Source organism: Perognathus longimembris, chromosome 2 (assembly GCF_023159225.1).
Source record: "Perognathus longimembris pacificus isolate PPM17 chromosome 2, ASM2315922v1, whole genome shotgun sequence".
NCBI classification, from domain to species: domain Eukaryota; kingdom Metazoa; phylum Chordata; class Mammalia; order Rodentia; family Heteromyidae; genus Perognathus; species Perognathus longimembris.
In genome coordinates, this window is record NC_063162.1 from 127342193 (window position 1) to 127361112 (window position 18920).

Consider the following 18920-nt stretch of genomic DNA (forward strand, 5'->3'; position numbering starts at 1 on the left):
GAGGTTACAGTATCATACGTTGGGCATTGGATACATTTCTTGTACTGTTTGTTGCCTTGTCCCTCAATTATTGCTTTTTCTTTGGAAGTTATTTTTCTTTCATTTCTGATCGTTTTCATCTATGTCACTAAGTTAAATGGAAGAAATTCCTGGACAGTCTTTGTATACTTAAGGATGAAGTGGTAGAGAGTAATGGGGTAGATGTATATATATATATATATGTGTGTGTGTGTGTGTGTGTGTTATATATGTATGCTGTATGTACATGTGTGGTTATATGTGTCTCAGTGAACCCCCATGTACTAATGTGTGCTAATAAAGCAAATGTTTATTTAAAAAAAGGAACAAAGCAATAAAAAGGAATCAGGCTCTCTGGTTATAAAGGTGGGACTTATGGGCCAAAGGGTTTTTTTTGGTGGTTTGTTTGTTTCTGGTGAGTAAACAGAGCATTAACTATGATGTTGAAGATCCTTTAAGTCCAGAAAACCTAGGGGAATGCCAGAAATCTGGGATTTTTGCTGATGGGTAGAAGGAACAAGAGGAGGTTCTGTTTTATCTGTGGATTTCTCTCTTAATCCCTGTTTTCTCATGGCATTTTAGTTTTAACTTTGACTGTTGCCTCATCTGATCGTGCCATCCCAATCTGCTCTGCTCACCCTTACTCTGTTAGACTGCTTGGTTTCTCTCCTTCTTTAACTATTAGAATGCTTTCACTTGCAGTACACCAGTGTGAACTCAGAGCATTGGGTTTGGTGGGCAAGTGTCTTACCACTTGAGCCACATTCTCTGTTGCTTTTTACTTTCTAAGTGTTTGTTGAGCTCTCTTATTTCTTTAGCTCTCATTTAAACAATCATTTAAACAATTTTTGGCCCACATGGATCATTTGAAAAATATGTGGAAAGAAAAGATGCAGCTAGATATATTTTGCCCACAGCCTCACTTTACATTTTGGAATGTAGTAGGAGAGAAGATTTTTTTTTTTTTGCCAGTCTTTGAACACAGGGCCTGAGCACTGTCCCTGGCTTCCTTTTGCTCAAAGCTAGCATTCTACCACAGGAGCCACAGTGACACTTCTGGCTTTTTCTGTTTATGTGGTACTGAGGAATCAAACGGAGGGTATGCTAGGCAAGCACTCTACCACTAAGCCACATTCCCAGCCCCAGGAGAGAAAATTTTAAGAGGAGAAACTTTCCCATTTTTGCATACATTGCTTAATTTGTTGTTTTTGGTGCTATGTACAAGTACTGTCTGTACAAAAGAAAAAAAGAACTCAAAGGAGAATCAGTCACAGTGCATTCTATCTCCTTTGTGTGAGTTAGCCAGATGAGGCTGGCTACACCTGTAATCCTAACTACTCAAGAGGCTGAGATCTGAAGCTCCAGTTTAAAGTCAGCCTGGGCAGGAAAGTCTATGAGACTCTCATCTCCAGTGAACCAGTAAAATCAGTGGCGCTCTATCACTTGCCAGGCTCTACCTCCTGTCTCAAGCGATAGAGTGTCAGACTTAAATGGAGAAGTCTAAGGCAGAGCAAGAGTCCCCAAGTGAAGTCCTACTACCAGTACAAAAAACAAAGCAAAACAAACAACAACACACCTTAAGGCCAAGCCACTGCATAGATCCGCTTTCTCCTTTGAGTCTTACTACGGATTGCTGTCAGAATTTCATTCTTTTCTTGTCAAGCACAGTGCCTTCCTGGATCTTTTATCACCAAGCTGGCCAGCACAGTTCTTAATCAACCTCTCACTCCTTTCTGAATGCCCTCTAATACTTACCATGTAGCATCCTGGAAATATTTATTTGATTATTTGCATGATTACTTTAGAATAAGACAGCTGCATGTGAAGACTCCTAACTCCAGAAGTACTCTTTTCATGTCTAGCTGCAGAGAAACCATCCTTATCTTCACAAACTACTTTTTACAACAAATCTCTTCAATAGAGTTGTAATTACTCCCATGCTAAAATCTTACTAGTATTTTTAAATGGCCCTTCAATCTTTGAGCATTTTAAAACTTAAAGGCTTTTATCTATTGCAGTATTTAACAAACTTTGTGTGTGCGCGTGTGTGCACGCACGTGTGTGTGTGTGTGTGTACGTATGTGCACGTGCCTATACTGGGAATGGAGCTTGAACCCAGTGCCTGGACACTGTCACTTAGCTTCCTCATTCTAAGCCATAACTCCACTTCCAGCTTTTTAGTGGTTAACTGGAGATAAGAGTCGCACTGAATTTCCTACTAGGGCTAGCTTCAAACTATGATGCTCAGCCTTCTTAGTAGCTAGGATTGCAGTTATAAGACACTGGCAACCAGCATATTTTTAAAAAATTTGCAATAATTAAAAAATATTGGATATTGGATTTCTATACCACAGAATTGTGAATGTTTTTGGTTGATGAGGAGAGAGCTATGGAAAAAGAAAATGCATGTTTTGTATAGTATAGAACAATTCGATTGTATATTTCTCTGCCCCAATGTTCAGAGGAAAAACATTTATTAAGTTCTTACCATGTGTGGATCCATGCTAAATGCTCTGTATTCTGTATTTTGCTTAATCTGTACAAACATGCAAGGCATATTATGGTCTCCTTTTTGGAGATACTAATTGACCTGGTTAATGGATGAGAATATTGAGTCATCTAGCAATGGTTTTGAGACACTGAGATAGCCAGGCAGGGAGCATATAATCTGAGCCTGTCCAACAGCAACTATACATTAAATCACTTACAGTATTTCTCATACTGGAGCTTGCCAATCCTTAGGGTTCATGTTCCACAAATTCATAGAGTACCACAAGTTTTTTTCTTTAATGTTTGCATCACTAATTACAGTTTGAAAATAATTATTTTGCTAGTTATAAAGGCAAGCTTCTCCTCCCAAAAATAAAATTATGGTGTCTTAAGTCAGCTTTTCTGAAAATGAATCCCAAGAAACTTCTAGGATTTCTTTTGTCAGACTTCTTCACAGAATAAGGGGAATTTTTTTTCTTGTGGGTACCTACACATTTTAAGTTTGTATCTGTATGCTAATTCTTTTCCAATCAGAAAAAATTCTATCCACTCTCAATTATGTAAAATATTTTTCAGTATAACAATTGACTTTGCCTTAGAATCCGACTTATAATTTATTCAAAGTTTTTACATGCTGTGTTAAAATTACATTATTTAAAGTGTTTTTAAACATGTAACATGTTGTGTTTATACTAGATTATTAGATAATGTGTTTAAAAAAATGTTAGTACTCTCAGATTGATGTTCAAACCAGCCCAGGCAAAAAAGTTCATGAGATTCTTTTTTTTTTCTTTGGCCAGAACAGGGCCTTGAACTCAGGGCCTGAGCACTGTCCCTGAGCCACGGCACCGCTTCTGGCCATTTTCTATATATGTTGTGCTGAGGAATGGAACCCGGGGCTTCATGTGTACGAGGCAAGCACTCTTGCCACTAGGCCATATTCCCAGCAAGTTCATGAGATTCTTATCTCCAATTAGGCACCAAAAAAAGCTAAAAGAAGAACTGTGGCACAGTGGTAGAGCACTAGCCTTGAGCAAAAAGTTCAAGTCCCAGGAAAGGCATGAATGCATGTATGTGCGTGCGCGTGCGCGCACACACACACACACACACACACACACACACACACACACTAGTGCCTCACTTTTTAGTTCAGGTAAGTCTACAAAATAGCTAACCCATTTCTGATCTTATATCCATTTTCCTGAGGAAAACACACAATAAAAACCTATTATTTAACTTTTACATGCTGGCTAAGAGCCAAGTACATTTATTAATAATTAAATCCTTTGGAAAGGCCCACATTTCCAAGATGGAAATCATTGAAGCTAGACTATACATTTCACTCATATACACTGTCAAACTAGAGAAACAAGGAATATTTATCATCAAACTGTACCGTTGATTTGCCTATGTAAACATTTATTAGCTTCAATAAGGCATTGTGATATCTTGAGCTCCGTCATCCTTTAAAAACAGTGATTGTGGGTGGGCTTGCTTACCTAGAAAATATAAGGTGTGGAATTTATATTTGTGGAACTCAAGAACTTTACTGTTGACTAACCATATATATAGTAATTCCAGTTGACTAATGAGGCAGGTCTGAGAACATTGCACTCTAATAGTAGATCCTTACATGGAGCTGTAACAATTTTGTTAAGTTATTTCCTGCTCAGAGACTTTAATTCTGGCTTTTTAAAAATTATTTATGTGATATACACCATATATACTAGTTTTAGATCCATCAAGACAGGTGTGACACAGAACTGACCTATTTTTTCAAAAGGTATTTAACTTTATGAATTAAAAAAATAATCATAAAATAAAATAGCTGCTAAATAAGACTTGTATCCCATAAAGATGCTCAAAATTATTGAAGATTGGGGTGAAGAAAGGGTGCAGCTTGTTTTCACTGTTTTCTTTCCTATTGATTCTGTATGTGTGGTATGGGTGTGTTATTACTGGAGGTTGAACTCAAGGCCTGTACTCTCACTTGGCTTATTCAAGGACACTCTGCCACTTGAGCCATAGCTCCACTTCTGGGTTTTTGCTGATTAAGTGGAGATTAAGAGTATCAGTCTTTTCTGCCTCAGTTAGCCTTGAACTTTGACACACAGATCTCAACTTCCTGAGTAGGATTATAGGCTTGAGCCCCAACTCCTGGCTCATTTTAAAAGAGTGATTTCTTTTAAAAATCATATCGTAGATTTCTGAGGCCAGACCCATGATTTGTTTACTCAAGCAGTACCAAGAGATCTACTCTTTGAAGGCTTTATTAGAACTTAAATATCCTTGCCTGTAAGACTGTGATTATATCTAGTATACTATCTATTTTCTGTTTCATTTGGAAGCATTTCCTTACTTACAAATATCTGCTCTATCCCAGTGCTGCAGTGTATCACACTCAGTGATCTTGGTACTCATCCGTAGTGACCTAGTATGGTGCTTGTGTGGGCACAGCATGTAACCAGACACTCTCAGGCTCTTCACCTCAGGAACTCACCTCATATGAAATAAAAGGCACCCAGTGAAGTTACATTTCAGATTAGTTCAATTAGCAAATACATTTAATTTATTTGCTAATTTTGGCTACTCTAACCTATCATTATGTGCAAAATGTGGATGATACTTGTATCTTAGGCTTGCTTAAAACATGTTGCATATTTGTATAATCTTTATTTTATACTTAGACTCTAGTCAGCTAACTGTCTAGCCTGTACTCAAATAACCAAGCCAGTTTTCAGATCTCAGAGCCCCTGTCTTCCACACTAGCCCAGTCAAGATGAGACCTACCACTTAGAACTTGTAATGAGTATAGTAGCCAATGATAACACTGAAAATACATCACTATCAATACAGTTGCCACATGCTATTTTTTCTACTATTAGTAGACATCTAGAAGCATATTTTATCAGTTTTTATATTTATGTTTAAGCTTCAATGAACTTCAGGAAGATAGAAATCTAATACTTTCTGAAGAAAATATTTAATTTGTACGTTAGCAATTCAAATGTGAACTTTGCTATCCATACTCTTTCAAAAGAGAGTCAAGAAAAATTAACAAATGCATAAAAACTGGATATTAAATATTTATTTTTCTCTCCCATTGTTCAGCACTTTCCTCTTGCCTTCCCAAGGGCATCCAAATGTCTCTGCATGGTATTTGAAACTCTTCAGAAGTTGGCTGAGGCCTATTTCCAGCCTCAGCTCCCTTTAACATTGACTCTCCCGCTCTACCATAGGGTCCTGGGCACTCCTCTACTTCCTGAGATACTTTCTGCTCCAGTATCTTTCTTGTCTTAGATTCTAGATTCTGTAAAACATTTCTCTATCTCATCCCTGCTATATCTTTATCTCCAGCTCAATCAGTCCATTCTTTTGTGACATAAGCCTTTATTTCTTCAGCTGACTTTACCTGATTTTGCTGTCATGCCATTTAGGATAGCTTGCTATCCTAATGGAGGTATATCAAGTGATAGCACCCTGGGTTTTTAATCCCCAGTGCAGGGAGAGAGAGAGGAGATGGGGGAATCACAGGAAGGTCAAATATCTTAAAGTGTGTTCACTATGTGGCATCTGGTTTTCAACATGTAAAGCAAGTTTTTTTTTCCTTTGCTAAAAACGAATGTACTTTCACTGTAGAAAATTTATGAGGTATAGATAGATACATTTTCATTAGCAGAACTCCTTTGACGGGCAGCAACAACTATTGCTATTATTATTCCTTAGGAAAAATAAAATAGAAATAACTTTTGTTTTTCTTAGAAATTCCAAAGCCACAAGAACGGGGAAATAGAAACACATGCCTGTAGACAAACATGAATGGGCTTGAAACCCCAAGTTCAGAGTGTCATGATTTCATCCATGATCCTGAGTGAATCACTTTGTCCCTTCTGGGCCCAACTTCATTAGAAATATTAATAATAGGGCTGGGGATATAGCCTAGTGGCAAGAGTGCCTGCCTCGGATACACGAGGCCCTAGGTTCGATTCCCCAGCACCACATATACAGAAAACGGCCAGAAGTGGCGCTGTGGCTCAAGTGGCGGAGTGCTAGCCTTGAGCGGGAAGAAGCCAGGGACAGTGCTCAGGCCCTGAGTCCAAGGCCCAGGACTGGACAAAAAAAAAAAAAAGAAATATTAATAATAGTTTTATTCCTATAGGGTTAGGAACAGTCCTATTGTAGAACATTTGGTAGTACTTTATAAATCAGATGTCAGTATCTATGAGTTTTTATTTCTGTGTTAGGCTGCACAGAAGATGGGTGTGTTGATAGTGGACCATCAAACTGAATCCCAAATGATAGTACTGGTTTGTACTGAGTTCTCTCACCTGAGTTACAAGGATCCTTTTATTTCTCTGGTGGGAAAGGATCTGGCTTTTACTGAGTACCTATGACATGCAGAGTTCTGAGCTATTTGCCTCACCCTTGTCTTCCCATAGTACTACATACCACCTTTTTTCATTACATCTGAGGGCGAACAACAACAGTAAGAAAATTTACTGGGGTTGCCAGATTAATATAAGGCAATCTCACATGCCATGTCCTTTCTTTTCTATGGACAAGAGAATAAAATATTTTTATGGCATTCCCTTACTTCTAGGAAACTTTTATTCCTATGGAAACTTGCAGAGTGATTGAAGGGGTAGTGTTTGGCTACAAGAGTCATTCTGATGCTGTTTCTCCTTGGAAACTTAAGGCTGTGATTATTTCTTCTTAGAGGAAAGAGTAAATGAATTTACTAGCTTGTGAAAAGAACAGACAGTAGATGCTGACCAAACACCTTTCACTTGTAATTTACCTAAACCTATGTTAATATAATTTGCAAGTTTTTATAGCCTGGCATTTTTAGATCTAAAATGAGTAGCTGAGGTAAGTTGTGGTATTTTCTTTTTAAGAGAATGTGCTTATGCTGGGTAAACTTATTTTCTTCATTCTCTTTGGAGATAGAAAACTAGACTCAATCAAAGATGAGCCACAAGAGAACATGAAATGAAAAAATATTGTTATAAAGACTGCTGAAACTGTGATGAAAAGAAATGAAATTACAGATGATTTAAGTGATATTACAGTACAGAGACACACGAGGGTGCTCTAACTAGCTGCTTTAATACATGAATTAAACAGTTCAAATACTGAGGGAAATTTAAGACCTAATGGAATGACAGTGTTGAATTCTGACTTTTAGCATTGACTACACAGAACCACCTTGGGAAAGATGGCTTTGCTCTTAATAAAATGGATCCATTTTCCATCCACCATCTCATTATGACTCTTCACAGTTTTTAAAGTAGGAGATAGTCATCTTTCACATTGGAAAATACTATGAAAAGTACAAAGAAGAAAAAAGTAGACTGATGTTGCAGTCAGCCCTGGGAAGCTGAGGTTTTCTAGAGTCAGGTCAATAGGAGGCTTAGCTCAAGAGACTTGCCTTCAAACACAAGCCCAGCCTGTTCTCATTTTTATTCCACTGGCCTTCTGCTGGTACAAAGGGGAGTAGGGACTGGGAATCTAATGACTGCAAGAAGAGAATTAGAGACGCATGTTTATCTCAATGCATTGACTCTCATTAAAGTTCATATTCACTGACATCATGCATCTCCTTGAAAAAGTCTGCCCACCCACCATTAATTAAAGCCACATTTTAAAAAGTCAGTATGTGCACTTTTGTTCCATTCAAAAGTAGCCTCCTAAGTTTTGCAGAGTAGGCAGGAGAATATCTGAGGCCTGACAGCTGTTCACCTTCTCCACACAGTGAATAATCACATGATTTACATTCAAAGTCATGGTTATAGAGGGCCTAGGATATAATAGCTAGGATCTATTGTCTTGAAGAGTTGAAAAATCCAATACCAAATGACCTATTTTGTGAAATTAACCTTTATTTTGATAAGCCCACATTCTTTTGGATACTGTGTAAGATCATGTGCTTTCATCTAACTCTATATCCTCTCTGAATAATTAAGCAGCCCAGTCCTATCAAAGACACCACACATTATAACTTATATGTGTGCTATCAAGGTCAAAACAAAGGTCAATGTAAAATGCTTTTATCTAAATCACTGCACAAACAACAGTTACCAACAGTTGTCGATTGTACAACCACAGTCTATATTCTTGACCGTAGTCATTATAAGTTAATAAATTTATTTTAAAAAAGAAGGAATGTTAGTTTTTAAAGTTCAGAAAAGGTACTATTTGTAAACAGTTCAGTTCACACTCATCTTAGTACATGTGCTATGTAAGAGTTGTTTCCTCTCAACTTCTTTTAAATGAGATTTGTTCTCTCCAGGACCCTAGTCAAATGATTACATCCAAACAGATATGTGGTTTGTTTTTTTTTCTATTCTTTTTATCATTTAAGCTACCCCTCCCCTGCCTTTCAATTTTAGCTCTATCTTTCTTTGTATAGTAATATCAAGCACATTTTTGTGGGGGCCAATAAAAGACAAATCCTAGTTATCTCTTTCCATTGACAGCTAGGTTAGTCCATAATAGTTCTGGTCCAGTATTTCTTTTGCTTGGTCAGTTTATGTTTTCTACAAAAAGGCACAAGCAACTGCATTCAGATTCTCTTGTTATTCGTTCTCTGGTCAAGCCTCCATCTAGAAAGGATGAGATTATCCTTGGATTGGAACACTGGCATTCAAATGGTTCCATCCCAGGTAGAAGCACACTTGGACAATGAGTTGAAACCTGAGTTCTACTAACTCGCTTTGAATACATCGTGCCTCAGTTTTCTCATGGAACAATTTGGGTGCGTAAGCATGACTACTGACTGACCAGATGTCAGCAGATCAGGATGTTCATGAAGATGAAAGGAAAGGGGGCCATGGAAAGGAAATGGGTCTTCCTCTGTCCCCTTATGCATACAGTATCAGAAACCACAGCTAGGGCTTTATGGTTGGGGCTGGCGTGGCTCCAAAAGAGAACATCCTCGAATCACAGGCCAACAAACCATGCCTGGTGAATGGCTTTCAGGAAAACTTTAGGAAAAGATGCGTTATGTCTTAATGTCCCATAGATATAAGTAGTCAATATAGCATTGTTACTCTAAACAACTGTGTGTGTGTGTGTGTGTGTGTGTGTGTGTGTGTGTGTGTGTGTGTGTGTGTTGGTCTGGGACTTAAACTCAGGACCTGAGTGCTATCCCTTAGCTTTTTGTCACTTGAGTTTTCTACCATTTGAGTCCCAGCTACCCTTCTGGGCTTTTTTGTGTGATTAATTGAAGAGTTCATGGACTGTCCTGCCTAAGCAAGCTACAAACGTCCATCCTCAGAACTCATCTTCCTTTGTAGCTAAGGTTACAGTCTGGCTCTAAGCCACAGACTCTATCTCCTGCCCAGACAATACAGTATCCAAAGGGACCATAAACCACTGGACACTCACCACCACGCCAAAAGCAATGGGTGGACGCACTGGGCTCAGCTGGGGGAAGGAAGGTGGAGCACGGGTGTGGATCTTCCAACCCAGTTGGTGGTAGGCTTTAGAACAAACATCTCTGGGCTGAGGGGCAGTGGGAAGTTGTGACTACACCGTGTTTTATCAACTTTAGGAAAGCTGAAGATAAGCTCTGCCTGAATGAGTCATAAGGCCACGTAGTCTTCAAAATGAGCATGGTTGCATTTCCATACCTTCCTGCCGGCTCTGTTGTTGTGAAGGTTCATCAAGGCTCTGGCATCCTTCCCTTTCCTCTCTTTGGCATCCACAAAGGCACGGGCGAATTTGATCCCATAGTCAATGTTATCACTGCAGCCACCCCAGTCGAAGGTGCCCTTGCTGTCCTTAGCCGTTCCTTTCTTCTTGGGATCACAGGAACAGGATTTTAATTCTCCTTGGCTACAGGCCCTGGTGATGGCAAATACAACTCCAGCTGAGGAGATGGCGTAAACAAAGGCAGATTCCCGACTACCTGAAACAAAAATGCTTTTCTTAAAAGTGATCTAGGATGGGTGGTTCCGAATGATTCTTACACAAGGGCTTGATCTCTCTTTGGGCATACTTTACCACTGACAAAGGCACTGGGCATTTTGGAAGGGTTATTTTCTAGAGTCTAGAATTTTCCTTGAATATGATTCCTTTCCCCCTGATGTCAATTTTTGTCACTTTAGGTATCTGTTGGGCAACTCTTCTTAAATACAGAATATAAAAAGGCAAAGATGGTGGCTCCTACTTCCAATGTCTCACCTAAGTCCATTCACCTAGAACCCTAGGTTGTCATATGAAGCAGGAGCATGGTATCTGTCATCTTAGTTTCTTCATCCATAAGATACAGTGTGGATTTTACTATTCTGTCCTGTGTTCCATAAATGTGATCAGTATTCATGATATCACAGTTTCCTTTCAAGATGAGCATAGTGGTGTTGCCTGTAGTCTTAGCTACTCAAAAGGGTGAAGTGGAAAGATTGTTTGTTGGAGATAAACAAGGAAAAGACAAAACCACACAAACCCCTCAAACATCCACAGATTACTGAGCACTTTCATGTGCATTCAACTGATGAACACTGATTTCCAAGAAATCTAGCGGCGGAGGTGAGAAGAGGCTTGTGGCAGTAACCAGCCTGTGGCATTAACACTGGAGAGCTCTGGCTTGGCATCAACTTTCACAAGTAGTTGAGAGATTGTTGAAGGCAATACGCAATATCCTTGAGTTACATACTATATCTAACTCTTAAGGGTGAATTTACTTTCTTCTGGAACACCTGCACTAATCACCAGTATTGGGTAAAAGACAGTGAAAAGCTTTCCTTTGGTTTTTCTGGAAGGAAACAAATTTACCGCCTATAATTAGAGTTGGGCAAGAACCCTTTGGGGTGCTTTCTTAAAATTGTTCTTTATTAGAGAGCAGGCTACTTTCACTTACAGGCTGAAAGGTACATATTTCAGTGCAATAACTACATTAAATTATTTTAATAATCTGTAGTAACTCATAACACGGTGTTGTAGTATAGTGGCAGATATAAGGCTCTTTAGGGTCCTCGTGCACCTCGTTTTTCAAGTGGAGCTGTATTTCATTGTTATTAGCATGCTTTTTTATTAATGGTTGCTGCAGCAAATATATTAATAATCAAAAAAGAGCCAGACTACCTAATGCCAACGCAAGGCTGAAAGCAAGAGAAATATTCAGTGATTCAGTATGTCAAGAGGAGTGTGACATTTTGAACCACACATCTGGGAGAATGAACCACATTTTCACATTGAAGCCCTGCTTGTTTCCGTTTGTCATTCAGGGCTACAATTTATTATACATCCCTTACAATATTTGTTCTGCTAGTCCCATTATTAAAAAAATCAGGAAAACATATCTACCCCATATTAAATGGCACTTACCTCAGCCTTCAGAAAATATCTCCCTCAAAAACTTCTATTTGGAAGAAAAAAAAAAAGAAAGAACCCAGTCATGTCCTCATAGCCCAATAAAAGTCAATTAGATGAATATTTGCCACAGGTAGCTGGGTAATGCGCTCCTCCTCTGAGAAGAATGTGTGGTCCTGAGAGTTGTTTTAAGTGTCCCAGTTTATGACATAAACATCCTAAACATTCCAAGAGGACTTGAGATGCTGTGTACACAGAGATGATCAAGAGGTGCAAATGTAGCTTAATTTCTAGCAGCAGCCTTTAGAAAAATAAAATGTATACCCTTCTCATAGCTCACAGCTGCCTTGTTTATCTTGTAATGCCTAGTTTCTGGATTTGGAGTGCAGGGTCCACATTTAGAGATGCGACATAGGGAGAATCTTCCTAAATGCTTGAAGTATGTATTGCTATGTTTAGTTTTTAAGCGGGAAAAAGGAGAAATCTGATGAAATAATCTTTTAGGGGAATAGTATAGAAGACATGGAGGATAGAATATCAGTGACAAGATAGTAAAGATGAGTTTTTAGATGCAGAATTAGTTCTGTGTAACTTGCAAACCGTTACGTTAATTTGTTGGCTCAAAGGGGGGGGGGGGAAATTGGGGCTGGGAATATGGCCTAGTGGTAAAGTGCTCTTCTCGTATACATGAAGCCCTGGGTTCGATTCCTTTGCACCACATAGATACAAAAAGCCAGAAGTGGCACTGTATGTCAAGTGGTAGAGTGCTAGCCTTGAGCAAAACGAAGCCAGGGACAGTGCTCAGGCCCTGAGTTCAAGCCCCATGATTGGCAAAAAAAAAGAGGGGGGGAATCACAATTTGCTACAATTCAGAAATAATTTCCCAAGAGAAAAATTGCCTTTCTAAATATGTGTCATTTATCATTGAAATGCATTACTAAATATCTAGATGTTTGTTTATTTGAATAAAAACTTGGTACATTGATTGGTTTTCCTTTTTTTTTTTTTTGGCCAGTCCTGAGACTTGAACTCAGGGCCTGAGCACTGTCCCTGGCTTCTTTTTGCTCAAGGCTAGCACTCTGCCACTTGAGCCACAGCACCACTTCTGGCCATTTTCTGTATATGTGGTGCTGGGGAATTGAACCCAGGGCCTCATGAATACGAGGCAAGCACTCTTGCCACTAGGCCATATCCCCAGCCCCATGGTTTTTCCTTTTATCTTCAGACTTTTTAGTATCATGTGAATAAGGCCTAAAGATGTTTCCAGTTAAGTGTTTTACATGAATCACTAAAGTGCTATGTGCAAAATAGTAGCACATTTCAAGAGCTGGCTTTGTAACAAAATAAATTTTGATCTTGGGCCTCTTCTTAGAAAAATTGATTCTTCCTAAGGCTGTCCCAAAATAAAACAAAATCCAAATCTAAATGGTGATATGTACAGTTCCTGAGGTGTTACTATTGGTGTTATTTTCATTTTTGGACTAAATGAAATCTATTAAGTACACAGATATAGTTTTTGTGTTGGGAGATTGTTACCTAGGAAGGCAAACATACCACGAGGTAGAGTTTCTGGAAGGTCATGGATTATTCAACTCTAAAAAAATACTTTACTTTTTTTTTGACATTTATAAGGATGATATTTTTTGTTTCTTAAGCCATTTGTTTTAGAATTCTGGAGATGTCATTTTTAAAAAGTGTGTGTGTGTGTGCACATACACATGCACATGCACATGAGAGAATGAATGCATTTGAGCATGTGCTGGCAAGGGGAATTGAACTCTTGGTCTCATTCTTATTTGCCTTTTCTGCTCAAGGCTGCCACTCCAATGCTTGAGCCATATCTCCATTTCTGTTTTTTTTTTTTTTTTTTTTTTTGCTAGTTCAGTGGAGATTAAGATTTGTGTCCTGCAGATTTGTGTGTAATTCTCAGATCACAGCCTCACTAGGATTACAAGCATGAGCCACTGGCACCAGCCTTTACAAGAGATTTCTAGGTTTTCTTTGCCTGCGATTAGTGATCATGAGTTCAAAGAGTAAAATGCAAATGTTCCTAAAATGTTTCTTTAAAGCAAAGCAGGCAGTCTCCAATTTGTTTTATTGCAATGGGATATTTCAGCAACATGTTCTTCATACCTTTGCCTTTCCTATTCATCTACAAGTTTATCTGAGTTTCCAAACAAGAGTTCTTCACAACTCTACCATGCAAATTTCTCATCAAGTAATTAATTGTAAAAAATCTTTGGACAGCTTTCATTGGAATGTCAGGATAAGCTGCTCTTGGCCAAATTCAGCCTTCCCATAACCAACACAAAAATTATCACTGACAGTCATAGGAGTTTGCATAAATGACTGAGAAAGAATTGGTTTTCTGTGAAGAATAGAAAGAAACTATGTAGTGGAATGTTTTAAGTTCTGAGCATTTGGGCAAAGCACTCAGATTTGTATGAACTAAATGTAAAGGAAGTACAAGTTGTAATTTCTTTTTACCTGAGGCTTCAGACTACGTCGAGTTAGTTTCAGTTCTAATTCTAACCTCTTCCTTTCCTCTCAGCAACCCCACAAAAAGAGTTTTATTAATGAATCCCCAGATATGGCAGACATAATCTCTTCAGGATCACTAATCAAAATTGCTTCCTTGATTTGTGATCTAAATGGTTTTCCTTCCCACAAATGGATACAATTGAATGTATCTAGAAGTGATCTTTCCATATGTGAGAAGTACATCTAATTTGAAATCACTATAAAGATAACTGTACACACTTTGAAATAGAAAACAAATCCTGTTCTAACCTAGCAATGGAGAGCCTGTAAATATTATGGCCAAATATTAGTTGTGATAGATATTTGCAAACTTTCTTTGACAAGCAAGGTCCAGCACTTTAATTGAATCACTGGTGAGCTAATTTAGGTGAAGTCTTAAAATTCCATGAAGCTGAAGTTTACTATTATCCTTTCAAAAATCTGCAATGTCATATCGAAACTCCAAAAGGAATGCAGAAGAATATAGTTCTTAAACTGGAGAATAAAATCACAAAATATTGCAGTAAATTAACTTTAGGGATACTCTAAGAGTGAGAGTACTACGCCCTTGGGGGATTTTAGAGACATTCAGTTATGCATTTGGCCTCATAAAACCCTAGGGCTGTAATGATTGCATGATAGAAACACCCTCTGTTAAGCATTACCAAGTGAACTGCCTGGATGATTTTCTTGGGAATGGGGGAAAGGGGTGGGCAAAAATGACTGTAAAGTTCCCTGTTTCTGGGGTTTGCACATGAACAGTTGTAGAGAAAGGACCAGAGTTATTTTTTGAAGCATGCTAAAAGCTCCAGTTTTTTAGGTGGTGATTATTCAAAAATACAACCTGACTTTCACTTAATTTTCTCCATTGAACTAATGAAGTACTTTGAATGTGCAGAACTTTAAAGAAGTTTATTATGTAATTAGATTATGCTTAAGTGTCCTAAGGCAAATAAATATGCATTTAGGCTTTCTAATCCTGTCTTTTATAGTCTTGCAGCATCACATGTAGCTGGGAAAATGATAGATGCACATTGCAAGTTCATATAGTCACTGAAATGAAAGACAAGTATGCCAAGTAAGATGCACAGGGCACTTGCAATCTCCGCCCTTCTGGAATTGATAATCGATTGCAAATTTACTTTAGTTATGGGACGACCCAAGGCTAAACAGCTAAATGAGAGATGAAGGTGTTCAGTTTTGTCATAACATTTGTAGGTGTCTGTTTTGGTACTAATGATGATCTTAAGGGATCATCACCATTCATTATGATGGACCTAATGGGATAAGCAGGGCTGAAATGAGGACAGAGCAAAAACAAACAAAACCCACTAAGATAGCAGCCTGAGGCCAATCTCCCTACTTTATGCCAATCTTCTATAAGTTAGACAAGTTCTTTGATTATGACAGTCTTCATCTGCGCAGTGAGACCATGCCACTTAACACCTAACTGCGCAAACCCACTGAACACAATCCAGTACAAGACCAGCAAGGACTCTGAGGAGCATGCACAGGGAGGGCCCTGCCGGTGTGGATGCAGGCAGGAGACTCACTTCGGAGCAGAACCCTGCCGAAGAGGCTGTGATCCCTGTCCAGGGTGTTGCAGTTCCAGCGATGCTGGCGGAACTGGTGCTGGCACTCTGTTGTCCACTCGGCCACACCCAGGCCAATGGCACGCATCACATCTGGATGGCGGTGGCACAGCTGCCGCTGGCGACTCACCAGGCCTGGCACATTGTCACACATCACCCTGGAGGAGTCACCTGTAGCCCTCATGTACCTGTGAGAAACCAACACACAAAAGAGAATGAAGTGAACAGCCAGGTAAGATTCAGTGGTCTCAGGCACACCTGAGCTTAAAGCACTCTTCAAATAGGAATTCTTCATCAGTTTGGTCCCATTCAACAGCAGGGGTCATTTTGTTTTAATTCAGCAAAGAAGCAAGCAAGGGAGGCATGATGAGTTATCTAATCGAAGCCACCTCCAAATGGAGTGATGACTGTCTCCTGGCTACCAGACAATGCTCTGGCAGGGCAGTAGAGGAAATTCTGCAGACAGAACTGGATAGGGTGGGGGTTGCAGTGTGTATTGGGGAGAAGGCATAAAGATTTGTCCGGAGAAGCCTGAGCTCTCAGTGACACCATGTGTCTGGACTTGGCTTTGGAGACAGCTGACTTTTAGAGGTTGCTCACTCCCTTTTATTTGACCTCATGTCTTGAAAACTGTCTACATCTATCTAATCAACACCTGCTGCTATCTGATGTTACATTCTGTCCACAGACACGCCGTTCTTTCCATACTAAAGAATCCTTTAAATATTTCCATTTTCTAGCTCAGTTTGGCTTTTATAGAAAACCTTTGGGGAAAAAACTCTTTCTATTGTTATTAAGGACGCTAAATGTTTGGGAGAATCAGTGTTATAGCTCCATAAAGTACTTTTTGAAAAGAAACTTTAACAAAAAAATTACATCATCATCCTTACCCAGATGTTCTCTATTAGTTGTGAAATGTTTAGAAAGGTACCTTTTATATAACCCAAGCAGCCATAGGTGTCTTTTGAAGCGATCAAACAAGGAGAATGCCCTTTTCTTGTATTTTCATTATTTTATATTATCATAAAATCGTTACAGCTGTGAATTCCAAAAAATATATTTAAGTGGCAGCTGAGAGACAATGTGACAAAATGCCTGAGTAATAAATAATGTTTATATATCCAGGGAAACAGAAATAGTCATTTTATTGAAAAATGGTCAGTCTGATAAATCAATCTTTGATCCTATGTCAGCAGTGTCAAGGTTAAACGCCTTCCTGTTCAAATCAGGCTTAGGAAGGAACTGAACCCTTGTTCCCCTCAGCATTTTGTTCCTTTGAACTCCAGTGTCTTCTTTGAAAGTCCCCTGCTCTAGTCTTTCATTTTTGAGATTCCTTATTGTTGCCAGATTCTTTTTTAAAAGATCTACTTACCTATCTAATCTCTGTCAATCGATCAGTCATTTACCAACCTACCAATATTGTATCTAAACCCCACCAAAACCAGTCTAAGTATTGCACTCTTCTGAAACTTCCAGGTACAAGAAAGCCACAAAGCTTTCAATGCCTCAAAAAATTGTGAGATAAGAGTTTCTGGATAGGTAGAGAATCTGCCTTTGGGTCTTTTAGGATGCTGAGGTTTCATCACTAGGCAAAATAAATAAATTGCACATCAACCTGAGAAGAACAGCAACAAAGCTTAATTTTGGGGGTGATGGTTTTGAACAGGGTAATGTCTTAGACACTTTAGTGTCAGTGGCTTCACATCAAGGCTATAGTCCCTACCTGGAGGCGGCAACGCGTTCTTCTGCCTCACTGGGGTGAAGCATTAGGAATGTGGAAAGACGAGAAATAATACAAAAATCACAGGCTTTAGGCTGTACAATTCCTGACTGCCTGAATTCGTTTATCTCCAGACAGTTTTTTGAGGGCACAAAGGCGGGGGAGTTGGTTGTAGTTTTCAAGGTGAATTTACATACATGTCTGTGCTATAGCCAGAGAACATGCTAGCAAATCTCTCCATGCGATAAGAAATAGGTGGATTATTATTATTTTGCCTTCGCTCAAATGGTATCCAAAAGACCCCCCTCAAACATCAGAGCTCTGATTTGGGAGTTCATATGAGTGTGAGCATGTTGAGTGGATTTTTTTTTGTTTTTTTGTTATGTTGTGTGTGTGTTTGTGTGTGTGTTTCGTGTCAAAGCTGAAATGGGTTTTGAGAAAAGCAAAGGGACTCAGCTTGGAATGGGAAATAAAATAGGAGGTCAGCAGTCAGGGGCTCGGGCCACAATCCCCAAGTCTCCCCAAACCCACCCCCCCCCGTTGGTTGTCCTCGCCTCGCGCCCTTGTGCGTGGACTTACCACCATGAAGAGCCGACCTCCGGGGCTAGCCAGGCCAGGAGCAGAGGGAGCCAGAGCCAGGTTCCACCGAGAGGGACGTTCATAGTAACCCCCTTGCGTCCGCATCAGGTCAGACTCCGTGTGCGGGCGCCATGCGTGCCCTGAGCAGAAGCGCTCCGCGCCGCGAGCGCCTCGTCACGGCTGCCGGCGCCTCGCCGCGCCCCCGCCCCCCGCTCGCGTCTGCGAGTGGCGAGACTCGCTGATAAAGTTTCAGAAGAGCTCGGCGAGCGAGCGAGCGAGCAGGGGCGAGCGATAAAGGCCAGCGGGGGCCGCCTCGTCCACAGCCCAATTCCCCAGGCGCGGGGAGCCCCGCGAGCCTCCCGCGCGCGCTCCGGTCCTGTTTGGTCTCCCCCACCCTCCCCCTCTGGGCGCAGCGGAGGGAGGGAGCGCCGCGCCGCGTGGGGCCGGGGGGCGCGGGGTTCTGACGGGGAAGGGGCGGTGGATGAAATGATGACAAGAGATGATTGCGGGTGCGGTGGGCAGGGCGGGAGGAACACCTCCGCGGGCACCCTTAGGGCATCTCCCCGCCACAGAGCATCCCCGGTGCGCTGTCGCCTCAGGAACGCGCGCCCAAGTCCCCGAGCCAACGGGAGAAGGATGGAAAGAGCACTGAACACACGACGGCGAACCCGCGAGGATTCCAACTCCCT

General features: G+C 40.2%; 1 protein-coding gene across 1 annotated transcript in view; it reads right to left on the bottom strand.

Annotated features, from left to right (window-relative positions):
* Wnt2 (Wnt family member 2) overlaps window positions 1–18519 on the bottom strand; it is a 41713-nt gene extending 23194 nt beyond the window's left edge. The window contains exons 1-3 of the mRNA XM_048337903.1: window positions 18232–18519; window positions 15894–16120; window positions 10140–10417 (exon numbers count right to left, since the gene is read on the bottom strand). Coding sequence (XP_048193860.1) covers window positions 10140–10417; window positions 15894–16120; window positions 18232–18314 — 588 coding nt within the window. The 5' untranslated portion in view covers window positions 18315–18519. The remainder of the gene's footprint in view (window positions 1–10139; window positions 10418–15893; window positions 16121–18231) is intronic.
* Window positions 18520–18920: the final 401 nt, after the last annotated feature.